A 22,144-nucleotide genomic window follows, 5' to 3' on the forward strand; every position below is an offset into this window, starting at 1 on the left:
ACCTAAATACAGGTATGTTCATGAGGGAGGCAACCGTCAACCTAGGAACAATAACAGTTCCTTTCACTTCATGGTTGGTCAGAATGAAATTCGTGTTTGCAAACTTTTTTTCAAGAACACACTTGATATCAATGACCGGCCAATAAGAACAGCTTTAGTAAAGCAAAGCAGAGTTGCTAATGTTCTTATGGAACCTGATAAGAGAGGCCAACATGGTAATCAAGTAACTGTTGATCCTGAAATTAGGAAAGGCGTCAAGGCACATATTGAGTCTATCCCTCAGATAGAGAGTCACTATACGAGAGCTACATCAAGTAGGACATTCATATGCGGCTCTAAAACAATTGCAGAAATTCACCGCGATTATGTTGAGAAGTCCAAACAACAAAAGGTACCTTATGCCAATTACACTCTGTTTTATTGCATTTTTACCACAGAGTATAATATTTCTTTTTTTGTTCCTAAAAAGGACCAATGCGATGTTTGTTCATCTTATCATAATGCAGAGAATGAAGAACATAAAGATAAAACTGAGAGTGAAGCAGTTGTTGCTGTTTATGACCTTCAGGCTGTAATGCAGATACCAAAAGGGGACATTTCAGTTTTTTATTACAAGTCAAAGCTGAATGTTTTAAATTTTACTATTTACAATGCTAAAACAAACTCATGTAATTGCTATGTCTGGAATGAAACTAATGGCCAACGTGGGGTTAATGAAATTGGGACCTGTGTTCTCGAATACATTAAAACCTTGTGTGAGGCAGGAGAAACTGACATAATTTTTTACTCAGATAACTGTTCTGGCCAACAGAAAAATAAGTTCATGATGGCACTTTACCTTTATGCAGTAAACAACTTACCAAATATAACTTCAATAACACACAAGTTTCTAATAAAAGGGCATACCCAAAATGAGGGTGACTCTGCCCATTCCCTAATTGAAAGAGAAGTAAAGAGAATTTTAAAAAGTGGACCCATTTATGTGCCGGAAACTTACGTAACGGCAATTCGAACTGCCAGAAAGAAAGGACAGCCTTTCGTAGTAAAAGAGCTTTGTTACAAAGATTTCTTGAACATCAAGTCTCTAGCTACTGAAATGGGACCTATCAATTGCAAGACTCTTCAACTCTCTGATGTTAAAGTAATGAAATTTGAAAAGCAGTCACCACTGTCAGTTTTTTGTAAACATTCCTATGGTTCAGACTATAAGGAGCTTAAAATTTTGAAAAACTCAAATAAAGCCACCTCCATTAATGACTTATTGCCATGTTACTCCAGCAAACTTACATTGCCTGCTAACAAGAAAAAAAGACTTGATGGACCTTTGTAATAAAAATCTGATTCCACGATGCCATCATAAATTTTATGAAGACCTGTAAATGAAATCAATCTTAATGAAATGAGTTAAAATACAAATTTAGTATGCCTATTACGATATTAATTTTTGTTGTATGCTAATTCATTAGGTACATATTATTTGAATGGAATATTAAATAGATGTTTATTTTAAAATGTTTTTTTTTATTATACAGTCCATCTTTCATTTATTTGAACATTTTTGAGTTGTCTAATTCCTTAGGCATATTTGAAAGAAATTATAATTAGGAAGAATCTATTAGGTTCAAGGATTTTTTATTTGAAAAAAATGATAATTAGGAAGAATCTATTATGTTCATGAGGATATATATATATATATATATATATATATATATATATATATATATATATATATATATATATATATATATATATATATATATATATATATATATATATATATATATATATTTGAAAAAAAATTATAATTAGGAGGAATCTATTATGTTCATAACAATGTTTTTTTTAATATCTTTTTGTGTTACAGTCAATATCTTTCATTTATTAGGAAGTATCTATCATTTTCATAATAAGAAAATGTATTATCATCAATCTTGTCAAAGTCATAAGCAATGAACAATACATAATTAAGTAACATATTGGTGATTATTTTCCTTTCAATAATGGCACAAAACAAAATAGTACATGAGAGGTCTACTATTTTTTTATGAAGAACGTCATATTAAAAAAAAGCATTATAAAAGTTTAAATAAAGATTTGATTAGTGAAGATATAATTATTTCAATTTCTATAAACTTTAAAGGACTATTTGATGTTTCAAAAAATGTTCCAGCTATGGTCTTTTGGGACTATTCACAATATTGAGAGTGTTTTCATTCTTTAAAATGGCTCTCGTGAAAAATTGCTATTTTTGAGTTATGACGACGTTGTCGCAAACGAGCGATGTATGGATGGATGGATTTCTTTTAACCCTTTCACTGCGATAACCTTACCTAACCTAACCTATAATTGAATAATACTAATTCATACAGTTTATCTTTGTTTATTAATCCCAACCTTAAATGTAAAAGCTGAAACAATAAAAATGAAGAAAAAAGTGGAAACAAATTTCCTTAATATTTATGTAAGCACAGTGACAGGTCGTGTTAAAGTGAAAAGATCACATAAATTCAATGAACCCTTTCCCTGTTGTCTGGCAAACCTTTCCTCAGTCACTCAGCACTCCAGCATGTCTGTTCCTGATCTACTCAAAACACTACACTACACTACACTAAGAATTGCAAAATCTATTCTTTTTTCATGCTCTTCTTTTTTTTGCACATGCTTATAAAGATTTCATACATATTTCTTAGTGCTGCAAATTGTTGCTTATTGCAGTGAAAGGGCTGAATTTATTATATTTTAAGTCACATTAAACTAATTAATGTAAAACAACTTATGCAAACCAAGAGCCACCAGTGCCAATGCCAGATTATTGGTCATGATGACTAACCTTGTCTTTTTCTTCTATCATTACTCATTAAGACCTTATTCCCTTATAAGAACACAAGAACATAAAAACAACAAAAGCTGCAAGAAGCCATCAGCCCTACATGAGGCAGTCAGTCCCTGTATAAAACATGCCTACCTATTTTGATCAATCACCCTGGTCCATAAATTTGTGTAATCTTTTAAAACTCACTATTTACTTGACACTAACAACCTCGTTATCATTCAATTACCACTCAATTTGAAGACAATTTTATTCCTCACTGTTTTTAAATCTAGCCATATTTCTGCTGCTTTGTCTCTCCTGTCCATCCATATACATGCCAGCCTGACACCTGCCTCAAGCAATGGTACACTCAGACCAGGCTATGTGAACTGTCTCTTCCCCTTGTACTTTTCTCAATCTCCAAGTGTTAACTCCACACTAACTGGCACTAAGCAGCACAAAACAGTGAGTGCTTTAGTCTATCTACTTTTCAATCTTAGGCAACTAATATAACAGTGTTTTATCTCCTTAGTTTAGGAGGAGTTCACAAGTGCACTATTGGTTTTGTAAGCTTGTCAGGAGCAAGTATTTTCACTTTATTTTCTGAGTATATGACCTGATGTGCTATGCCCAAGTTCCTGGGGTGTAGCAGAGTGGTCCACAAGATGATTCCTAACCACCAGGAGGTGACGGAACTAAGAGTATGAATGATGTGTGTATGAGAGTGTAGTGCTTTGCCTGGGCCACCCTATGAGGATTGCCTGTCTGGTATATAGAGAGTCAGGTACATTTTGCAGGTCTCCATTTGTGTTGGAGAGAATCCCTGCACTGTTCTGAAATATATGAGCTTCCCCTGACCATGACTGACCTGGCTTGAAGAAGGCAGGGACTCACAGGGCTCAGTTGTTGCCCAGGGCAGCACAGAAAGACACCAGGTCAGGCTCAGCAGGTGTGTCAGATTCAGTGGTGACCTCACTACTTGTCACCACACCTGCAAGGGAAAGGACCAGATGTGTGGTGGTGATGGCTGTCTGTCCTCTATATAGTGAAAAGTGGCACAGTATAAAAAGATGGGTTGCAATTTATGAATGAATGAATTGACTAATTGCTTTCAAGGCACCACAGCAAGGGTCATATGTCATCACATTAAAATATTAAGAAAATATGTGAAGAGAATTGTTGAATGTTCAGAAATATTTGTACATCAAAACTTCTGCACTGCAATGAACTGTAATCTTTATTTTTTTCCTTTTCAATGCATTTCTCAAGATTCATGATTTTTCTTTTTTTATAATTCTTAGCTGTAAATTTTGCAGTCATAAATCACAAGAAATCACAGGAAATGACAAATTATTTTACATCTCTCTCTCTCTCTCTCTTACTGTTCCCTAAGGGGTCCTCCTCCCACACTCCCAGCATCACCTTTAGTCAATAAATAAACATGAGTGCACTTTTGCTTAACACTCCATCACAGCACTCCATTACCATGCCATCACTCCCTGCCACAGCATCACCCCTCCCCTCCCACCCTGGCAACACCACCCAGCCACACCACCTACCACCTCAACACTGTTTTGCACCAGCCACATCTTAGTTAATCTCTTACATCACCTATAAGCCTTAAGCCTCCACACTCATCACACCACCACTCTCAGCTGCACTCCCACCCACACTGGCCAGACTTGAGTGTCGTTGGCCCTCCATTGGTGTGGCTGTGGGCGTGGTAGGCGCACACCAGCTCCTCATGGTTAGAACTGACAGATGAGCCACTTGCCTCCTTGCTGGCTGCACCTGAGGACAGTACAGGTGTGGTAAGGCTTTGACTTAGACCAGGTGTGTTAATTTGGTACCCTCTATTGGATCAGGTGTGTTAATTAGGTATCCTCTATTGGAGCCGGTGTGTGTATCCTTTATTTAATTAGGTATCTTGTACTGGTAGTGTTGTTGTTTTGTTTGGGCTGAAGGTAGATATGCACTATGTGTCACTTATTTTTGTTGCCCTTGGCCAGTGTCCTTCCTACATAAAAAAAAAAAAAAAATTGATTATGTAGTGTTTATGTATTGTCTTTTGTATTATGTATTTTTATATGTATTTAGTGTTATGTATCATTTCATTATGTAGCATGTATTATCTATTGTGCACTGTGTATTATTGTACATGACTTATTTTGCTGATATTTCACTTTGATGGTACTGCATCAAACACTGACTGACTGACTCACTGACTCACTCACTCACTCACTCACTCACTCACTGAGCATTTGTGTGCATGCTGGTGTACATTCTTTGTGTCCTAGTTTCAATGCAATTATGAATAACAAACAAAAAATAATGCACACTTTATTTTTTTTATTAATGGCAAGAAATATTTATAACAGAGAGCTTGTTATGGTCATTAATTGGAACTCTCTATCATAACTATTTTTATTATCACCATTATTGTTACAAATAATACTCCTATAACTGCAAATCTAAATGGAACCATGAAATAATAAGGAAAAGCAGAGGTCAGGAGAAGAAAATCAATCAAATAACCATAAAAGGAACTACTAGCAACAGACACACTAACAAACCCAGTAAATGAAATAAATAAAATAAAATAAATAACAACAACAACAACAACAATAATGATAATAACAATAATAATAAAGATAAATAAATGCATTAAAATCCAAACAAATAAATGAACAAATAAATAAATAACAAAACAAGAGGTAAAAAATCAAATACAGTGGGTCTTTGTAAATGAGGCAGCAGTCCCACAGGCAGCCAGTGTGAGCAGAGGCTGTGTCATGACAAGAGAGTCCTGCACACTGGTCATCTTTGTACAGTTGAGGTCATTAGCCGAGTGTACTCTTGCACTCACTTTCCTGATTGTGTGTTTTCCTGTAGTCTCAAGTCTAAGGACCAATCTATTCCCAGACTTTGTGAGGAGACTGTGAGCAGATCAGAAAACTCCAGACTGAAGGAAATGTCAAGGCACAGGAAGCTTGACTTCTGACTATCACCGCACTAACAACTATTGCTTTTCATTCATTTATCTTTTTTACTCTGGTCTTTCTTCCAGAGACCAACAGGGTTAAGAGTGTGAATGATGTGTGCATGAGTGTGTGGAGCTTTGTTTAGGCCATCCTGTGTCAGATTTTTGGCCTGTTATACAGATGGGCAAATCTTTTTATCTTTACTCTATCCCTTCACACCACAAAGCTGTTCTAAAAAGGAAAGACAAAAGAGATGGAACAGCCAGCTGCGACCTCACTGAACATTTCACAACCTGCCTTTTAAAAATTCTGTTCTTTCACACAACTCTACTTGCACCTAATACATGCACACCCTTCACTCAAAATTCAAAATTATCATGGCAACTCCTACACCAGCCTCGGAGTCCCCAGGACAAATGTCCCCAGATCAGACTGCTCTTCTGGTGAGTGTCTTGACACCACCCTCAACTTTTTCTTCAATAACTTCTGCAACATTTGTGGCCTTACATCTTCTTTTCAATCTGTAGAACACAACCTCTCTACTAAACTTCATCTTTTCCTCCCCAAAACACAGGTGTCTGAGGCAACTGACAGTACCCCCTTCTTTGTTCCCCCCTACTTTCTCTATCATTTTCTGTCCAAAGCTAGATGTTGCAACTATGTGTACAACAACTTAACTTGCTCTTGTACCCACACTCTTGAATCTTCTGGATTTTTTGCCGTCTGGCTATGACTACAGTCACTCTAAACCAAGATTTATCTGTGCTGTATACCTCTCACCTACAAGTAACTCCTCTTCCTATAAAAATTCTTTGACTACTTAACTTCTAAAGTGAGCACGTTCTGAATCTCTTCCCTTTTGTAGAGATCTCCATTCTTGGAGACTTCAATGTTCATTACTAATTTTGCCTTTCCTCTCCCTTCACTGACCATCCTGGTGAACTAGCCTTTAACTCTGCTATCCTCCATGACCTAGAGCAACTGGTACAACACTCTACTTGTATTCTTGATTGTCTTGGAGATATGCCCAACATTCTTGACCTTTTTCTCACCTCTAACCCTTCTCCTTATGCTATCATCCTATCATCTCCATTGGGCTCCTCCAATCACAACCTCGTATCTGCATCTTGTCCTATCCTTCCAATCCGTCCCCAGGATTCCCCAAAGTGGAGGTGCCTTTGTCATTTTGCCCCTACTGGAGCCAAGTAGGTATTATGCTGATTTGCCTTGGAATGACTACTGTTTCTGTGTCATAGGGTACCCATCTCTGTGTGCTGAGCGCATAACAAAGGTGATAGTATGTGCTATGCAGACATACAATCCTCACTCTTTCTTTTGTCCTAAACCATTGGTTCCCAACCTTCATTACATTACTTGTTTACTGACTTTCCAAGTTTGCATTATCCATATCATCAAGTGAAGGTACAGTACTAAATATCTGCTATAAAGAAACAGAGGTAAACCCTATAAAGCAATCACTCAATTGCATAGCTGGCAATGATAAAAAATTTATCACAATAAATAATAAATCAATGATGATAATGTTATCAGTGATAACTGATAACTCAGTAACTGATGATAAATTTATCGCCAATATTTGATAACCAATAAATCTATAAATTCAAAATTCTGATAGTAGTGATAACAATATTGATATTTTAAGTAAAAAAAAAAGAAAAATCCAAGCCTTTACTTTTATCTTGATCTTAGAAAACTTAGAAACATCTTCAAAAAATTTAAATTCAATGTTTATCCTGTCTCTTCACTAATGAAAAGTACTGTTTTAATTGAAATAACTACATTTGATTTCGAAAGTTAACAACTTCAACGTGCTCATGTTCCTAAAACTACTTTACGAAGGGGGGGATGACATTAGTAGCACTGTGTCGTGGGTAGTGAAGATGGGCATTGGCAGCACTGAAATCAGGAAGGAGTGAGCTGGTACTCGAGATGAGACCAGAGGTGGGAAACACTTTGATTGGCCGAAAGAGCAACAGCAGCAATTACTTCAGGCTACCCATTAAGATCCAGGGCTTGTTCCTCCCTCTCCTCTACCCTCCAACTACTTCATGCTACCCATTAAGATCCTTCGCAGTGATGCTTTCCATAACCTTGCTGCCCTCAGAAGGCTTATGGACCTGATGGGTCCCTCGTATTGTTCTCTGAAACTGTGCCTTCATGCTTGCATCTTGCCTATTCATCTCCACTTGTTCTGTTGTAATATAGTGTGGTGAGAGCCTTCCCTGTCACCTCTCCCCCAGTACTCACCCACTGAGAGCAAGTATCCACCTCACTGGCCGCCTCCCTCTAGCATTCCTTCATTTCATTCATACAAACTTGCCCAGAGTAGTAAAAAAGATCAGACAACTTCCTCCAAAGATCACATTCCAAATCTTGGTCTTTGTGGAACTCCTCATAAAAAGCAGTTTATTAGTCCACATACCAATAATTTATTTCACATGAAATTCACTGGAATTTGTGGCACCAATATTTGGAGAAACCATAAACATTTACAAACTCATTCACTTTTACTGTTACCATTTGTCCACACCACCTTACTGTGTTTCAGATTATTACAGCAGAACAGATGATGTCCGGAACTATTCTCTCAAAACCACCATCCTACTCCACACATCACTACTCTGTGCAGGAAAAGAGATGAGTGTGGAGGAACATGTACAATGTATGGCACTGCAATACTAACTGCTAGATTTAGAATACAAGATGACTGATATCAAAATGTTACAAGACTTATCCATGTATTAAGTTTGGACATCACTCCTTCAAAACAGTCACCTTGACCACCAATAAAGTGGTCCCAGTCCCGCTGTCACTGCTCACATGTGTTCAGTAAGTCTTGTTCTCAAAGCATGTTAAGCACCTTCTGTGACTCAGGCTCAACCTCTTCCATGGAACACAGGATAACAACATATGGAAATCAGAAAGGCTGCCAGAAGTCATAAGGCTTACCCGTGGCAGTTCCTGCACAAAATATACCTACCTATTTCCATCTACCATCCCCATCCATAAATCTTTTAAAACTCCTAAAGAACCAACACCAACAACCTGATTACTGAGTCCATTCCATTCACCTACCACTCCATCTGAAAACCAATTCCTTCCTATCTCCCTTTTAAGTCTGACTTTTCAAACTTAGATCCATCCTTTCTCATTTCATGGTGTCAAGATGGCATCCTTTTCACCCACAGCTTCCTTTATCTTTAGGAAGAAGTTACAAATGAAGTGTGGATCCAGGTCTTGTCCCCAGTGGAGACCCTCAACGTGAAGGTTGGGTCATCTGGCACACCTTCTGTTTGGAGATCAGAAGCCTGGGCACACATTTTTTCAGCTATGTGGTCATATTCAAATCAAACTTGGGGATTGTCTCAGCTGTTCTGTATGATGCACCAACCCTGACACCAACTCCCTTCGCTGATCTCCAACAATTCCCTTGCACGTCACTCAACCGTTTCCATGTTTTCAGTGGCTGAGCTCACGGAATATCATCCTGACCTCTTGTCATCTTCCAGAAATATTCTGTTGCTCCTGAAGAATACATGGCACTTGACGCACCTCACATAACTCACTGCTTCCTTGCCACACATGTGCTAAATCATGTCAAAGGTCTCTGCTGAATTTGACACACAATTTGGTGTTAACTCTGCTCTTGTTTGCAGTTCATGATGAAATATGAAGTTCAGCATGAGGCCACAAAACTCATGTGATATGGCTCACAAAGTTCACAGAAAGACACCAATTGGCAGACTGCTTGATAACTGTCACGGTCCAGTCCCATCAGACATGCATCCTTGTACAGCCACCTGTTGGTGTACTATGGAACTAGTCTTGGGGCTTTGATACCACCTCACACTTCATTTTACCCTTCAATCCCAACATGTCAGTGGTAGCTGAGGTAATCTCATTCTTGTGTATAGATTCCTTTAGTTACAAGGAATATGTATTATGTTGCTGGGACACTCACTTTGTGCCTCTCTCAAATGGATGATGTATAATAAGAGCTAAGATAAGCAACATTGTTTCAGCTTTTTTCTGGCACACACAGTCATCTATCAAGAATCTGGCAAAGCCTGGGATGAATATAGCAGCGTGTTATGACCACAGGTCTCTGTGCTCTTACACTGTAAATATGCACTGTGATGCCCCATGAGTACCTCTGGGGTGATAACACTCATGAGGTCCACAGCTGGCTGCTGCATTACCACACAACACAGTGCACCACTTGTGGAAGACATGAGGTCATTATGTACACTTCCTTCTCAGTGATAAAATGAATCCAAGAAATGTATACAGTGGAACCTCAGTTACTGAATGTCTCCCTCTCCGAACAACTCTGTTTTTGAACAAAAATTTTAACTCCTAATTGCTTTGATTACTGTACCATAATTTGGTTTTCAAACAAAGTTACTCGATTTCAAATACTACAACACGTAACAAAAGCTGCCATTTATTACTAATTTATAGTTTCTATAAATATTTCCTTTGGAGGAGAGACACAGAGGGTAAGACAGTAATTCAATCTTTGAAATAAGTTAAATATGATCCTACTGAAGAACCTCAATGTAAACAAACAAGGTTCGGGGCTCAGGAGTAATCCCAAGCCTCCTGTGGCTCTCCCGATGAGCCACAAAGCCATCACTACTACACAACTGCATTTTTCCAGTAGCTTTTCCCAGCAGCAAGATGTCTAAGTGTTATGATCACCTTCATTTTTGGCAGCGAGTGGGTTGCTCCTCTCTGTCTCTGTAAGGCTTCCCTCACTTCATGGGTGACAAAGAGAAAGCCAGCATGGTCTAAACAATATCTTTTGATGAGTTCTGTATCACTAAGTTCATTCAATACAGCTTTTCTGAATAAAAAAATTCTAAGCTGGAGATGCTGTGGAGCAGCCATCTTAGCAGCGGGAGTGTTGGTCATTACCCACTAAGACATGGTGGATGCGAGTCTGAGAATGGATTAATCTATTTTAGAATGACTCCTGTGGGGAAAATAGTATCGGTTTTCAAACATTTTGGATTTGGAACGACATTTACGAACAAATTAAGTTAAAAAACTGAAGTTCCCCTGCATAAGGATTCACTGTTGAATGAAAGATAAAGCAAAAGAGATAAAGATGAAGTTGAAACTGTCCTCCTCATATTCAAAGTAATGAGGAGTTATGGATACTTCCCTTGCAGAGTCAAAATCAGTTCAAACTGGCAGGAACTGTATCAGATGAAGAGGCTTGCTGACAAATAAAAGTAAAACAATGCAGATGTAACACAACTGCTCACTGTCAACTACGACAATGTAAAACTAGAGATATAAAATAGGAACACACTGATAAATAAAGCAAAAACAATTGACATGTAGGATATCTGAACCAACTGTATAAAAAAAAAAAAAAAAAAAAAAAAAAAAAAAAAAAAACTTCATAAAGCAACACAAACCACATGCAAAATGAAGCTGAAACTTTCCTTCTTGGCAGTGAAGTGACATACCTCTCTCAGCATTGCAAGGGGCCTGGGCTGCTCCCTTCCCCTTGGCCCCCTTAGAGGTTTTGTCTGGGGGTGTGTTCACTCAGGGCGGGAGGGGTTGGGGACACCTGCAAAATGTGGCCACTTGAGAGATGGGACAGCCACCCTTGAGGAGTCACCCAGCCAACCAGCCAGCCAGCCCACAGTGGACTAGTCAGCCAGATAGCCAGCCAGTCAGCTAGTCAGCAAGAAAACCAACCAGCCAGCCGGTCAGCCAGGCATCCAACCAGTCAGTTAGTTAGCCAGCCAGCCAACCAGAAAGCCAGAAAGCCAGCCAGCCCAAGGAAAACACTACACACAGAGGAGGAGAGGCACTACAAAGACTAAATTTGGTATTATTAAGAGAAGTGGACATTGTTGAACACATGAACTACAATCATCCTGTAGGAAAAAGTGATTGTGTGATGGTAAGGTTTCATATCAAAGAAAAAGAAGAGGAAAGTAGATGGGAAAATTATAAGGATGAAATATTTAGCTATGGTAAAACTAACTTCAAATAAATGATGAGATACTTTGGTAAGATGGACTGGAGTGCCTTTATTACAGCAAAAGATTTGCAGAAGTAGGAAGCATTAGTCACTAGGTATATATAAGAAAGAGTGAAAAGATGTGTACCAAAAGGAAACACAAAGATAAGATATAACAAAGACTGGTATAACAGAAGATGTGAAGTTAAAGTTGAAGGATGCATTTGACAAAGTACCACACTGAAGATTGATATGAAAGATATAAACACAATAAGAAGAAAATAAAAACACAAAGACTGCTATAAAAGAATATGTGAAGTAGTGAGGGAGGAGAGGGAGAAGGCATGGAATAGATGGAGGTGAAAAATGCAAAGATGTGGCAAAACTACACCACTACAAGAAATGACTGTGTAAGGGTTATTACAGAAGAAAGGACAAGTTATGAGAACGATGTTATGGACAAATGTAAAGAGGAACCAAAACTATTCTTCAGGTGTGTGAGGAGCACAATGAAAACAAAGAAGGTGAATGGTCAAATGTGTGAGGATCTGGCTGACATGGCAGAGATGATGAATAAGAGTTTTCATTTAGCGTTCACAATGAGAGGATATTTGTGGGGCAAAGTGAGATGAGTGAAAAAATGGGTCCAGGGAAAATCCAGGTGACTGAGGAAGACATGTGGAAACAGTGTGAGGGACTAGATGTTAGAAAGGCCCCTGGACCCAAAAAAGTGTTGGGATGGATACTGAAAGAATGCAATCAGCAGGTGACATGGGTGGTGCACAGTATTACTGAGAGTTCCTTAAATGAAAGTAGAGTCCTGTTTAAATGGAAGAGAGTAAAAAATAATTCCAATTTATAAAGGTGGTAACAAGAAGAGGCGATGAACTACACACCAGTGTCTCTAACAAGTGTGGTATGTAAAATGTCTGAAAGATTAAAGAAGGATAAATTAATGCACTACCTAGAAAATGAAGTGATGATAAAACAATTTGGATTTAGAAGACAGAGGTTGTGAATTATAAACCTGATGAGTTTTTATTCAAGAGTGGTGGATACAATACAAGAGAGGAATGGGTGGGCAGACTGTGTATATTTAGACCTGAAGAAAGCCTTTGATAAAGTGCCACACAGGAGACTGCCATGGAAGATGGAGCATGATGATGGTCTGAGGGATGGCCTGCTGGGATGGATGGATAATTTCTTGACTGAGAGAGAGATGAGAACCGTGGTAAAAGATTGGGAGTCATCACAGAGGAAAACTGAAAGTGGAGTACCCAAAAGCTCAGTGCTGGCACCAGTCATATATGAATGATATGATACAGAGTGTGAATAGCTACATGAGCCTTCTGTGCAGATGATGCCAAGTTCCTGAAAGAGTTGAGAGTGAGGAAGATTGTGGAGTGTTGCAAGAGGATCTGAACAAGATATTGGAGTGGAGTCATAGATGGGAAATGGAGTTTAATCCAGAGAAATGTAAAGTAATGGAATTTGGAAAGAGTGAGAGAAGAGTAAAAGGAAATTATGTGTTGAATGGTGAGAGGTTGAGTAAAGCAGAGGAGGAAAACGATCTGGGTGTTACGGTCAGTGGAAATCTGATCCCAGAGAAACACATTAGCAGAACTACAGGAGAAACCTATAATTTGTTAAGCCTATAATTTGTTGAGAGGAATAAGGCCATCTTTTGAGTATAACAATGAAAAGATGATCAGGAAGATGATTACATCACTGATTTGAACTAGACTGAAATATGCAGCTGTAGTGTGCTCATTCTACATGAAAAAAGGATGTAATGAAGTTGGAGAAAGCTGAGAGATGGTACCAAGAGTCGTTTGTCATGCGAAGAGAGACTGGCAGAGTTGCACCCACCAATACTGGAAAAAAGGAGAGAAAGGGGAGACTTGACTGCTATATACAAAGCACAGGAGGAAGTGGAGGAGGTGGACCAGAGTGACTTGATGGTTTAGGATACGTGAGATATTAGAGGACATGGAAAGAGGCTGAAGAAGAGTACTTGTAAAAGAGACATAAAAAAAATATAGTTTCCCACAAAGAAGTACAGATGTATAGAACAGTCTGGATAAGGAAATAGTAAATGCAAGGAGTATACATGGATTCAAGGCTAAACTGTATATTAAAAGATATGGAGATGGGATAGCACCAGCATACCTCTTGTCCCATAAAATTGGATATTGAAGGAATGTAGAGAACAACTGGCTTATAAAATTCAGTCTAGTGGTGACACCACTATCACAGGGAAGAGTACCAAAAGATTGGAAGAGAGCAAATATTACACCAATATTCAAAAGAGGAAATAAAGAAGACCCAATAAATTATAGACCAGTGTCCTTGACTAGTGTTGTAGGAAAACTGTGAAAGAAAAATAAAGGAGAGATAGATGGAACACTTGGAAAGAGATAAAGTTTTGGTAAATTGTCAATTTGGATTTAGGAGGGGAAGATCATGCTCCATGAACTTACTGTCCTTTTATTCAAGAGTAGTCGACATTGTGCAGGAGAGAGACAGATGGGTGGATGGTGTCTACTCAGACTTGAAGAAAGCGTTTGACAAAAGTACCACACCAAAGATTGCTATGGAAGATAAAAAAATGTGGAAAAATTGGAGGAAGACTGCTGGAGTGGATGGAGGACTATCTGGATGATAGAGAGATGAGAACTGTAATACAAGACCAGAATTCATCTTGGCTGAAAGTAACTAGTGGTGTCCCACAGGGGTCAGTGTTGGGACTGATAATGTTTGTAATGTATGTGAATGACATAAATGAAGAAATAGACAGTTATATGAACTTATTTGCAGATGATGCTAAGCTGATGAGAAGGATAGAAAATGTAAATGACTAATAATAATAATAATAATAATAATAATAATAATAATAATAATAATAATAATAATAATAATAATAATAATAATAATAATAAACAGTTTATTATTTAGGCAGTTAACAAACTGGAAATGTATATAGGGGGTGGAGAAATACTTAACATTAATCCTAAAGGTAAGTCTAATCTAGAAGGGACCACTGATTGATGGCTCGCACCATTGTGGGAATCGCACGGTTTCTGTACCGGTACCAGTACTGGTACTGCAAGATGATTTAAATAAGATAAACAGATGGAGTAAATCTTGGCAAATGGAATTCAATTTAAGTAAATGTAAAGTAATGGAGTTTGGTAAGAGTAAGAAAAGATTACAATATCATTATGAGATGGATGGTGTGAAGTTACAGAAATCAAAAGAGGAAATGGATTTGGGAGTAACAGTTACTGAAAATTTGACTCCATACAGACACATTGATAAAATTACTGGAAAGATGATGAATTTGTTAAAAAGAATGAGAATGGCATTCTCACATTTGGATAAAGAAATTATAAAAAAGTTGTTGATTTCTATGATAAGACCAAGACTGGAAATATGGTCTCCTCATACAAGGAGGAATATTATAAAATTAGGAAGAGTACAAAGAGTAGTCACTAAGATGGTTCCAGAGTTGAGCAAGTCAACCTAGGAAGAGAAATTAAGAATGTTGGAAATTCCTACCCTTGAAAATAAGAGAGAGAGAGAGAGAGAGAGAGAGAGAGAGAGAGAGAGAGAGAGAGAGAGAGAGAGAGAGAGAGAGAGAGAGAGAGAGAGAGAGAGAGAGAGAGAGAGAGAGAGAGAGAGAGAGAGAGAGAGAGAGAGAGAGAGAGAGAGAGAGGAGATTTAATAAACATCTATAGAATGGTAAATGGTATGGAAAATGTATTTTATAACTTTAGACACACAGAGTACAAGGGGACACAATAAGAAGTTGAAGAAAGTTAACTGTAGAAGAGACATTAAGAAGTATAGTTTTCCTCACAGAAGTGTGAACAAATGGAATGAACTCAGCGAAGACATTGTCAATGCCGTAACTGTCCACGCTTTTAAGACCAAACTAGATAGGTGTAGAGACGAGATACTATGAGATCACTCCCCTCCTTACCACTCAGTCATGAACAAAATAATACTCAGCAAAATAATCAAACAAATAAAAGAAAGGTTTATAATATTTTAAGTTTTCTTGATCCACATCACACTAACACTTCTGGAAAATCTTTATCCCCTTAATAAGGATCCAGTTATCTACAAGTGCCACCTCAGGGCTCCTCCCTAGATGGCCTGTAGACTGTACACGGGGACTTTTACAATACCTGAAATGCATTCCTTCCCAACAGTGGTGAGAGGCAGGGGAGTGATATGCTGTGACCCTTCACAAAGGAGCACCTCAGGCTGCTGCCTCACACCAGCATGGTCTGTGGCTGGGGAAGTGTCCTCTCCAGGCTCCTCCCCAGATGCAGAGGATTCTGGAAAGACAAAGACAACTAACTTATATAGAGAAGACTACATTAAGGTGCCAATCTCAATAGAATATGATTATGAAGAAAAAAATAATCAAAATTTGATAAGTGTCATGAGACCATCTTCATGAAAGAACTGAAGTTACAGGCAGGGGGAAATACAGGACCAGGCAGGGAGTTCTTAAGTTTAACAGTTAAAGGAATGTAAGACTGAGAATACTGGGAGGTGGACAGAATAGTAGCAAGCCTTGTGCCACGAGACCACAACAGGAGGAGAGGCAGACAGTTAAGATGATCAGAAGACCAGCTGCCATGCAAGAAACTACAGAAGATAGCAAGAGATGCAACACTGCAGGAGAGAGAGAGAGAGAGAGAGAGAGAGAGAGAGAGAGAGAGAGAGAGAGAGAGAGAGAGAGAGAGAGAGAGAGAGAGAGAGAGAGAGAGAGAGAGAGAGAGAGAGAGAGAGAGAGAGAGAGAGAGAGAGAGAGAGAGAGAGAGAGAGAGAGAGAGAGAGAGAGAGAGAGAGAGAGAGAGAGAGAGAGGGGGGGGGCAGGCAGTCTGTAGACAGTCAGTCAGAGGAGTTGATGAGATGAAATGCTTTTGATTCCACCCTAACCAGCTGAGCAACACGAGTGGAGTACCCCCATACATGTGAGGCATACACCATACATTTATTTATTTATTTATTTTTTTGTTGCCAAGGGCAAACAAAAATCCAATAAAAAAAAAAAGCCCACTGAAATGCCAGTCCCATAAAAGGGTCAAAGCAGTAGTCAGAAATTTATGGATAAGTGTCTTGAAACCTCCCTCTTGAAGGAATTCAAGTCATAGGAAGGTGGAAATACAGAAGCAGGCAAGGAGTTCCAGAATTTACCAGAGAAAGGAATGAATGATTGAGAATACTGGTTAACTCTTGCATTAGAGAGGTGGACAGAATAGAAGTGAGAGAAAGAAGAAAGTCTTGTGCAGCGAGGCCGACATGGATGGATAAGGCCCCTGTACAGAGTTAGCTTCTGTGGGGGTGAGGAAAACTGGCGGAGACAACTCGAAGTGCTTAACTGTTTTAGCTAGAGATGAGATGTGAAATTTCCAGTTTAGGTTACTAGTAAAGGACAGACCCGAGGATGTTCAGTGTAATAGAGGGGACAGTTGAAGGTCAATGAAGAGGAAGGGATGGTTGTCTGGAAGCTTGTGTTTATTTGTTAGATGTAAAACTTGGATTCTTGAGGCACTAAACAACACTTAATTTTGCTCTCTCCCAATCACAGGTTTTAGAAAGGTCAGAAATCAGGCATTCTGTGGCTTCTTTGAGTGAATTGTTACATTCCTGAATGCTTGGACATCTACAAAAAAAATGTGGAAAGATGCAGAGTGATATCATCAGCATAGGAGTGAATGTGACAATGATTTTTGGTTAGAAAATTATTGATGAATACCAGAAAGAGTGGGTGACAGGACAGATCCCTGGGAGGAGAAGAATGGTGACCAGTTAGAAGATTATTGATGAATACCAGAGAGAGTGGGTGACAGGACAGATCCCCGAGGAACATGACTTAGAAGAATGGTGACTGTCTGTCACTGGAGCAATAGAACAGTTAGAAAAGAAACTTGACGTTAAGTTACAGAGAAGGATAGGAGTGCAAAGAAGAGTTGGATGATGGTGTTTACAGGGCACAGCACAGACCTAGGTAATTGCAGTACACATTACATACCTGGGGACTTTTACAATACCTGAAATGTATTCCTTACTGACAGTGGTGAGAGGCAGGGGAGTGATATGGTGCGACCCTTTACAAAGGAGAACATCACGGGGAGTGATATGGTGTGACCCTTCACAAAGGAGCACCTCCATTTAATTCTGTGGGACACGCCCATCAAACATTCCTTGGCATGCCAACCATTTCCTTAATTAATTTCTCATCCACTGCTAAACACTCAGTCAGACTTTTCTGTTCACCATTTTAATCTCGATATCTCCTCCACGTGAACCTGTGGATCACTATGGTGGAAGGTTTTTTAGCACACAACCCTCAAATCCATGCATACGTAACTATCCCACCACAAGTTTGTTCATTGTAACATGACTCGCTCTCTCTGCTGCACATAAAGGAATTAAATATATGCACCATTCAATCCCCTATTCATTTACTCACAAACAATATATCAGTATGGCACAATAACGTCAATTTGGGCTTGTTCCCTGACTTACCCAGAGTACGTTGTGTTGAGGACCGGATACATGTCCATTATAGCATAACTCGCTATGTTTACTGCACTTTCAGTAGCAAGGTATATGAAACATTAAATTTTCCATCTATTTACACACTAACAATATTTCAGTACGCCATAACGCCAAAATGAGCTTCTTTCCCGGTCAGTCATGGCCATCACTATTTAAGGACCAAATATACGTGTAATACTTCATATTTGCTTACTTTTCTCTGCACACAATATTTTTTACTGCATATACAACATTGCGATACATACATTGCTAGTAACTGTACACACTAAGCATGCACACCTCCATATTCCCGTTGTAAGCCGCCACGCCACACTAAAGAAGGTTTCAGCAAGTCCTGGCGTCGTCTGCTGCCGGGCCGGGGATGCACAGAAGACGCACCTCAACAAGAACAGAACAGAACAGATAGGAAGTTGGTGAAGAGTAAAGAGTTTGGACAGAAGAAGACAAAAAGAAGGGAAAATGAAAGACAGTAAGAGAATGAATGTTTGTGGGCAGAACAGATTGTTATTTTTCTTTTGTTGACTAATATTGAGAAGGCGCCAGCTCGTATTCTGTTAATTTAAGCATTTTTTACCCTGCCTAAGAGGTTGTCTTTAATTATTTATTTATTGTTCCGTATAACAAGTAGAACCCAACTAAACAGTGTCCACGCCACACTTTGTACTGGCCGCCTGACACCCACGGAACAAGCTCTCCGCCTAATGATAAGGCATAATTTTGCAATGTCCTTGATAGTTTACACCCATTCTATATTCACAAATTATTCTTGAACATTTCTGCTAATGGTCCCACGTACTCCTGGATTATAACACTGTCTAATGATAATTTTTGGATCTAAATATTAACAAAGAATTTCTTTCAAAATAAAGAATAGTATCAGTACTGGCATATTTTCTCTCAATCTACAATGTTTAGTGATTGTGATTTTCCTGTGGCTGGCCCAGGAGAACCCGGGAATATGGTTATTTTCCAGTGCCTTGTAAAGTAAGGGATATTACTGTGCCATTTCAAAATATCAACAATTAATTTAACAATTTGTAGCTTATAATTTCATTTAATTTTCTTGTTCTAAAATTTTATTGATTCCAAAAGTATATACAAAATTTTGTTTACATAACCAAGAAGTAAATTTTTATATTTATGACCGTTCCTTTAGGCTATAAAAAATATTTCATGGCATTATTATTATTTGGATGGTATTGTCTTCTCTTTTATTCTTTTTTTTTTTTTTTTCCTATTGGTATTTTGTGCCATGACATCCACACAAGCAAATCTCTGCCTATAACGTGTGCTGCTCATCGCTTGCATCTTGAAACACGATTCCTTCGTATATATTGGCTAATTACTCGTTTTATTCCTTATTTTTTTAGATAATTCTAGATAAAAGAACTGCATCCCTGAGGGAGGGCTGTACACAAGGCTATCCCGCATGCTGCCTCAGCCAGCCGCACACCAGGTAGAGAGAGAGAGAGAGAGAGAGAGAGAGAGAGAGAGAGAGAGAGAGAGAGAGAGAGAGAGAGAGAGAGAATTATTATGGTTTTCAATTATTATCATATTATTATTATTATTATTATTATTATTATTATTATTATTAGAGAGAGAGAGAGAGAGAGAGAGAGAGAGAGAGAGAGAGAGAGAGAGAGAGAGAGAGAGAGAGAGAGAGAGAGAGAGAGAGAGAGAAAAATATTATCTACAGTTCTTCTTCTTCTTCTTCTTCTTCTTCTTCTTCTTCTTACTACTATTACTACTACTACTACTACTACTACTACTACTACTACTACTACTACTACTACTACTACTATCACAATCACAATTATTATTATTATTATCCTTGCAGGTGCCTCCTTACTACCTATATACTGACTGACCACCGTCTTGACTACCACCACAGTAACCACTATTACTACTACAACTACCACCACCACCAACATTGTTCGCCACCACAGTTCGTCTGCCACAACCACAAGTGCATCCTACCACAATTTAAATGTGATGATTATGACCACTGTGGTGATGGCAGTGATGAGATGGATTGTGGTAGTAGTGGTGGTGGTGGTGGTGGTGGCTGGGAAGTAATGTTGGTAGGTGGAAAACATGACTATAGTGGAAATGTTATGGTATGTACAATTGTAGTAGTTATAATTGTGGTAGTTACAATTGTGGTAGTTACAATTGTGGTAGTTACAATTTTTGTGGTTACAATTGTGGTAGTTACAATTGTGGTAATTACAATTGTGGTAGTTACAATTTTTGTGGTTACAATTGGTGGTAGTTACAATTGTGGTAGTTACAATTTTGGTGGTTACAATTGTGGTAGTTACAATTGTGGTAGTTACAATTGTGGTAGTTACAATTGTGGTAGCTACAATTGTGGTAGTTACAATTGCTGAAGTTTAAGATATTTTAATTAAGAATTGTGGTTACTGCTACTACTACTACTACTACTGTTACTAACCTAACCCTTTACTCTTATTCAGATTCGCATCATCAACAACAACAACAACAACAACAACAACAACAACAACAACAACAATGATGGCAGTAGTAGCAGTAGTAGTGAATGGTCATACATATGTGATGACTATTTTGACTATCAGGCGGCCGATGTTGTGTGTCGGACTATCGTCTTAAAGGAGCCGTAAAATTTACTAGGAATAACTATTTCGGTGATAGTAATAGTGGTAAGCAATAGTAGTAGTAGTAGTAGTAGTTAAATTTTCTACTGGTTAACTCTTGCATCAGGGAGGTGGACAGAATAGTGGTGTATGACTGAGAATACTAGTTAACTCTTGCATCAGGGAGGTGGACAGTATAGTAGTGAAAGACTGAGAATACCGGTTAACTCTTGCATTAGGGAGGTGGACAGAATAGTGGTGAATGACTGAGAATACTGGTTAACTCTTGCATCAGGGAGATGGACAGAGTAGTGGTGAATGACTGAGAATACTGGTTAACTCTTGCATCAGGGAGGTGGACAGTATAGTAGTGAAAGATTGAGAATACCGGTTAACTCTTGCATTAGGGAGGTGGACAGAATAGTGGTGAAAGACTGAGAGTACTGGTTAACTCTTGCATTAGGGAGGTGGACAGAATAGTGGTGAGAAAAACTGGCGGAGACGTCTCAGAACACCTAACTTCATAGAAGCTGTTTTAGCTAGAGATGAGATGTAAAGTTTCCAGTTCAGATTATAAGTAAAGGACAGACCGAGGATGTTCAGTGTAGAAGAGGGGGACAGTTGAGTGTCATTGAGGAAGAGGGGATAGTTGTCTGGAAGGTTGTGTCGAGTTGATAGATGGAGGAATTGAGTTTTTGAGGCATTGAACAATACCAAGTTTGCTCTGCTCCAATCAGAAATTTTAGAAAGATCAGAAGTCAAGCGTTCTGTGGCTTCCCTGCGTGAAATGTTTACCTCCTGAAGGGTTGGACGTCTATGAAAAGACGTGGAAAAGTGCAGGGTGGTATCATCAGCGTAGGAGTGGATAGGACAAGAAGTTTGGTTTAGAAGATCATTAATGAATAATAAGAAGAGAGTGGATGACAGGACAGAACCCTGAGGAACACCACTGTTAATAAATTTAGAAGAACAGTGACCGTCTACCACAGCAGCAATAGAACGGTCAGAAAGGAAACTTGAGATGAAGTTACAGAGAGGATAGAAACCGTAGGAGGTTAGTTTGGAAATCAAAGGTTTGTGTCAGACTCTATCTGTTGTCCAAGGCAACAGCAAAAGTCACCAAAATCTCTAAAAGAGGATGACCAAGACTCAGTAA

At 38.6% G+C, this 22,144-nt stretch overlaps 1 protein-coding gene across 2 annotated transcripts; it reads right to left on the minus strand.

Moving 5' to 3' along the window:
* Nucleotides 1-3,680: 3,680 nt before the first annotated feature.
* LOC135098112 (uncharacterized) lies at nt 3,681-18,900 on the minus strand. 2 transcript variants are annotated; one of them, XM_064000319.1, is made up of 6 exons: nt 18,341-18,900; nt 17,863-18,130; nt 15,985-16,137; nt 11,292-11,395; nt 4,484-4,603; nt 3,681-3,803 (listed from the first exon to the last, which is right to left on the minus strand). In XM_064000319.1, the coding sequence occupies exons 2-4, from the start codon at nt 17,981-17,983 to the stop codon at nt 11,367-11,369; spliced, it is 303 nt and encodes a 100-aa protein (XP_063856389.1). In that variant the 5' UTR covers nt 17,984-18,130; nt 18,341-18,900; the 3' UTR covers nt 3,681-3,803; nt 4,484-4,603; nt 11,292-11,366. The 2 variants fall into 2 exon arrangements, 1 of the variants encoding a protein (XP_063856389.1); XR_010266581.1 differs by lacking the exon at nt 17,863-18,130 and having other exon boundaries at nt 18,341-18,899.
* Between the last annotated feature and the right edge of the window lie 3,244 nt (nt 18,901-22,144).

This window comes from Scylla paramamosain, unplaced genomic scaffold (genome assembly GCF_035594125.1).
Source record: "Scylla paramamosain isolate STU-SP2022 unplaced genomic scaffold, ASM3559412v1 Contig45, whole genome shotgun sequence".
In the NCBI taxonomy this organism is placed as follows: domain Eukaryota; kingdom Metazoa; phylum Arthropoda; class Malacostraca; order Decapoda; family Portunidae; genus Scylla; species Scylla paramamosain.

What these genes read in the sequence shown, in the direction of transcription:
- LOC135098112 (XM_064000319.1), bottom strand. Translation starts at nt 17,983, where the DNA reads ATGGAGGTGCTCCTTTGTGAAGGGTCACACCATATCACTCCCCGTGAT. An exon ending in CAGTAAGGAATACATTTCAG is followed by an intron (nt 16,138 to 17,862) that starts GTATTGTAAAAG and finishes TTGTCTTTCCAG; the next exon opens with AATCCTCTGCATCTGGGGAG. An exon ending in TGGGAAGGAATGCATTTCAG is followed by an intron (nt 11,396 to 15,984) that starts GTATTGTAAAAG and finishes CACATTTTGCAG; the next exon opens with GTGTCCCCAACCCCTCCCGC.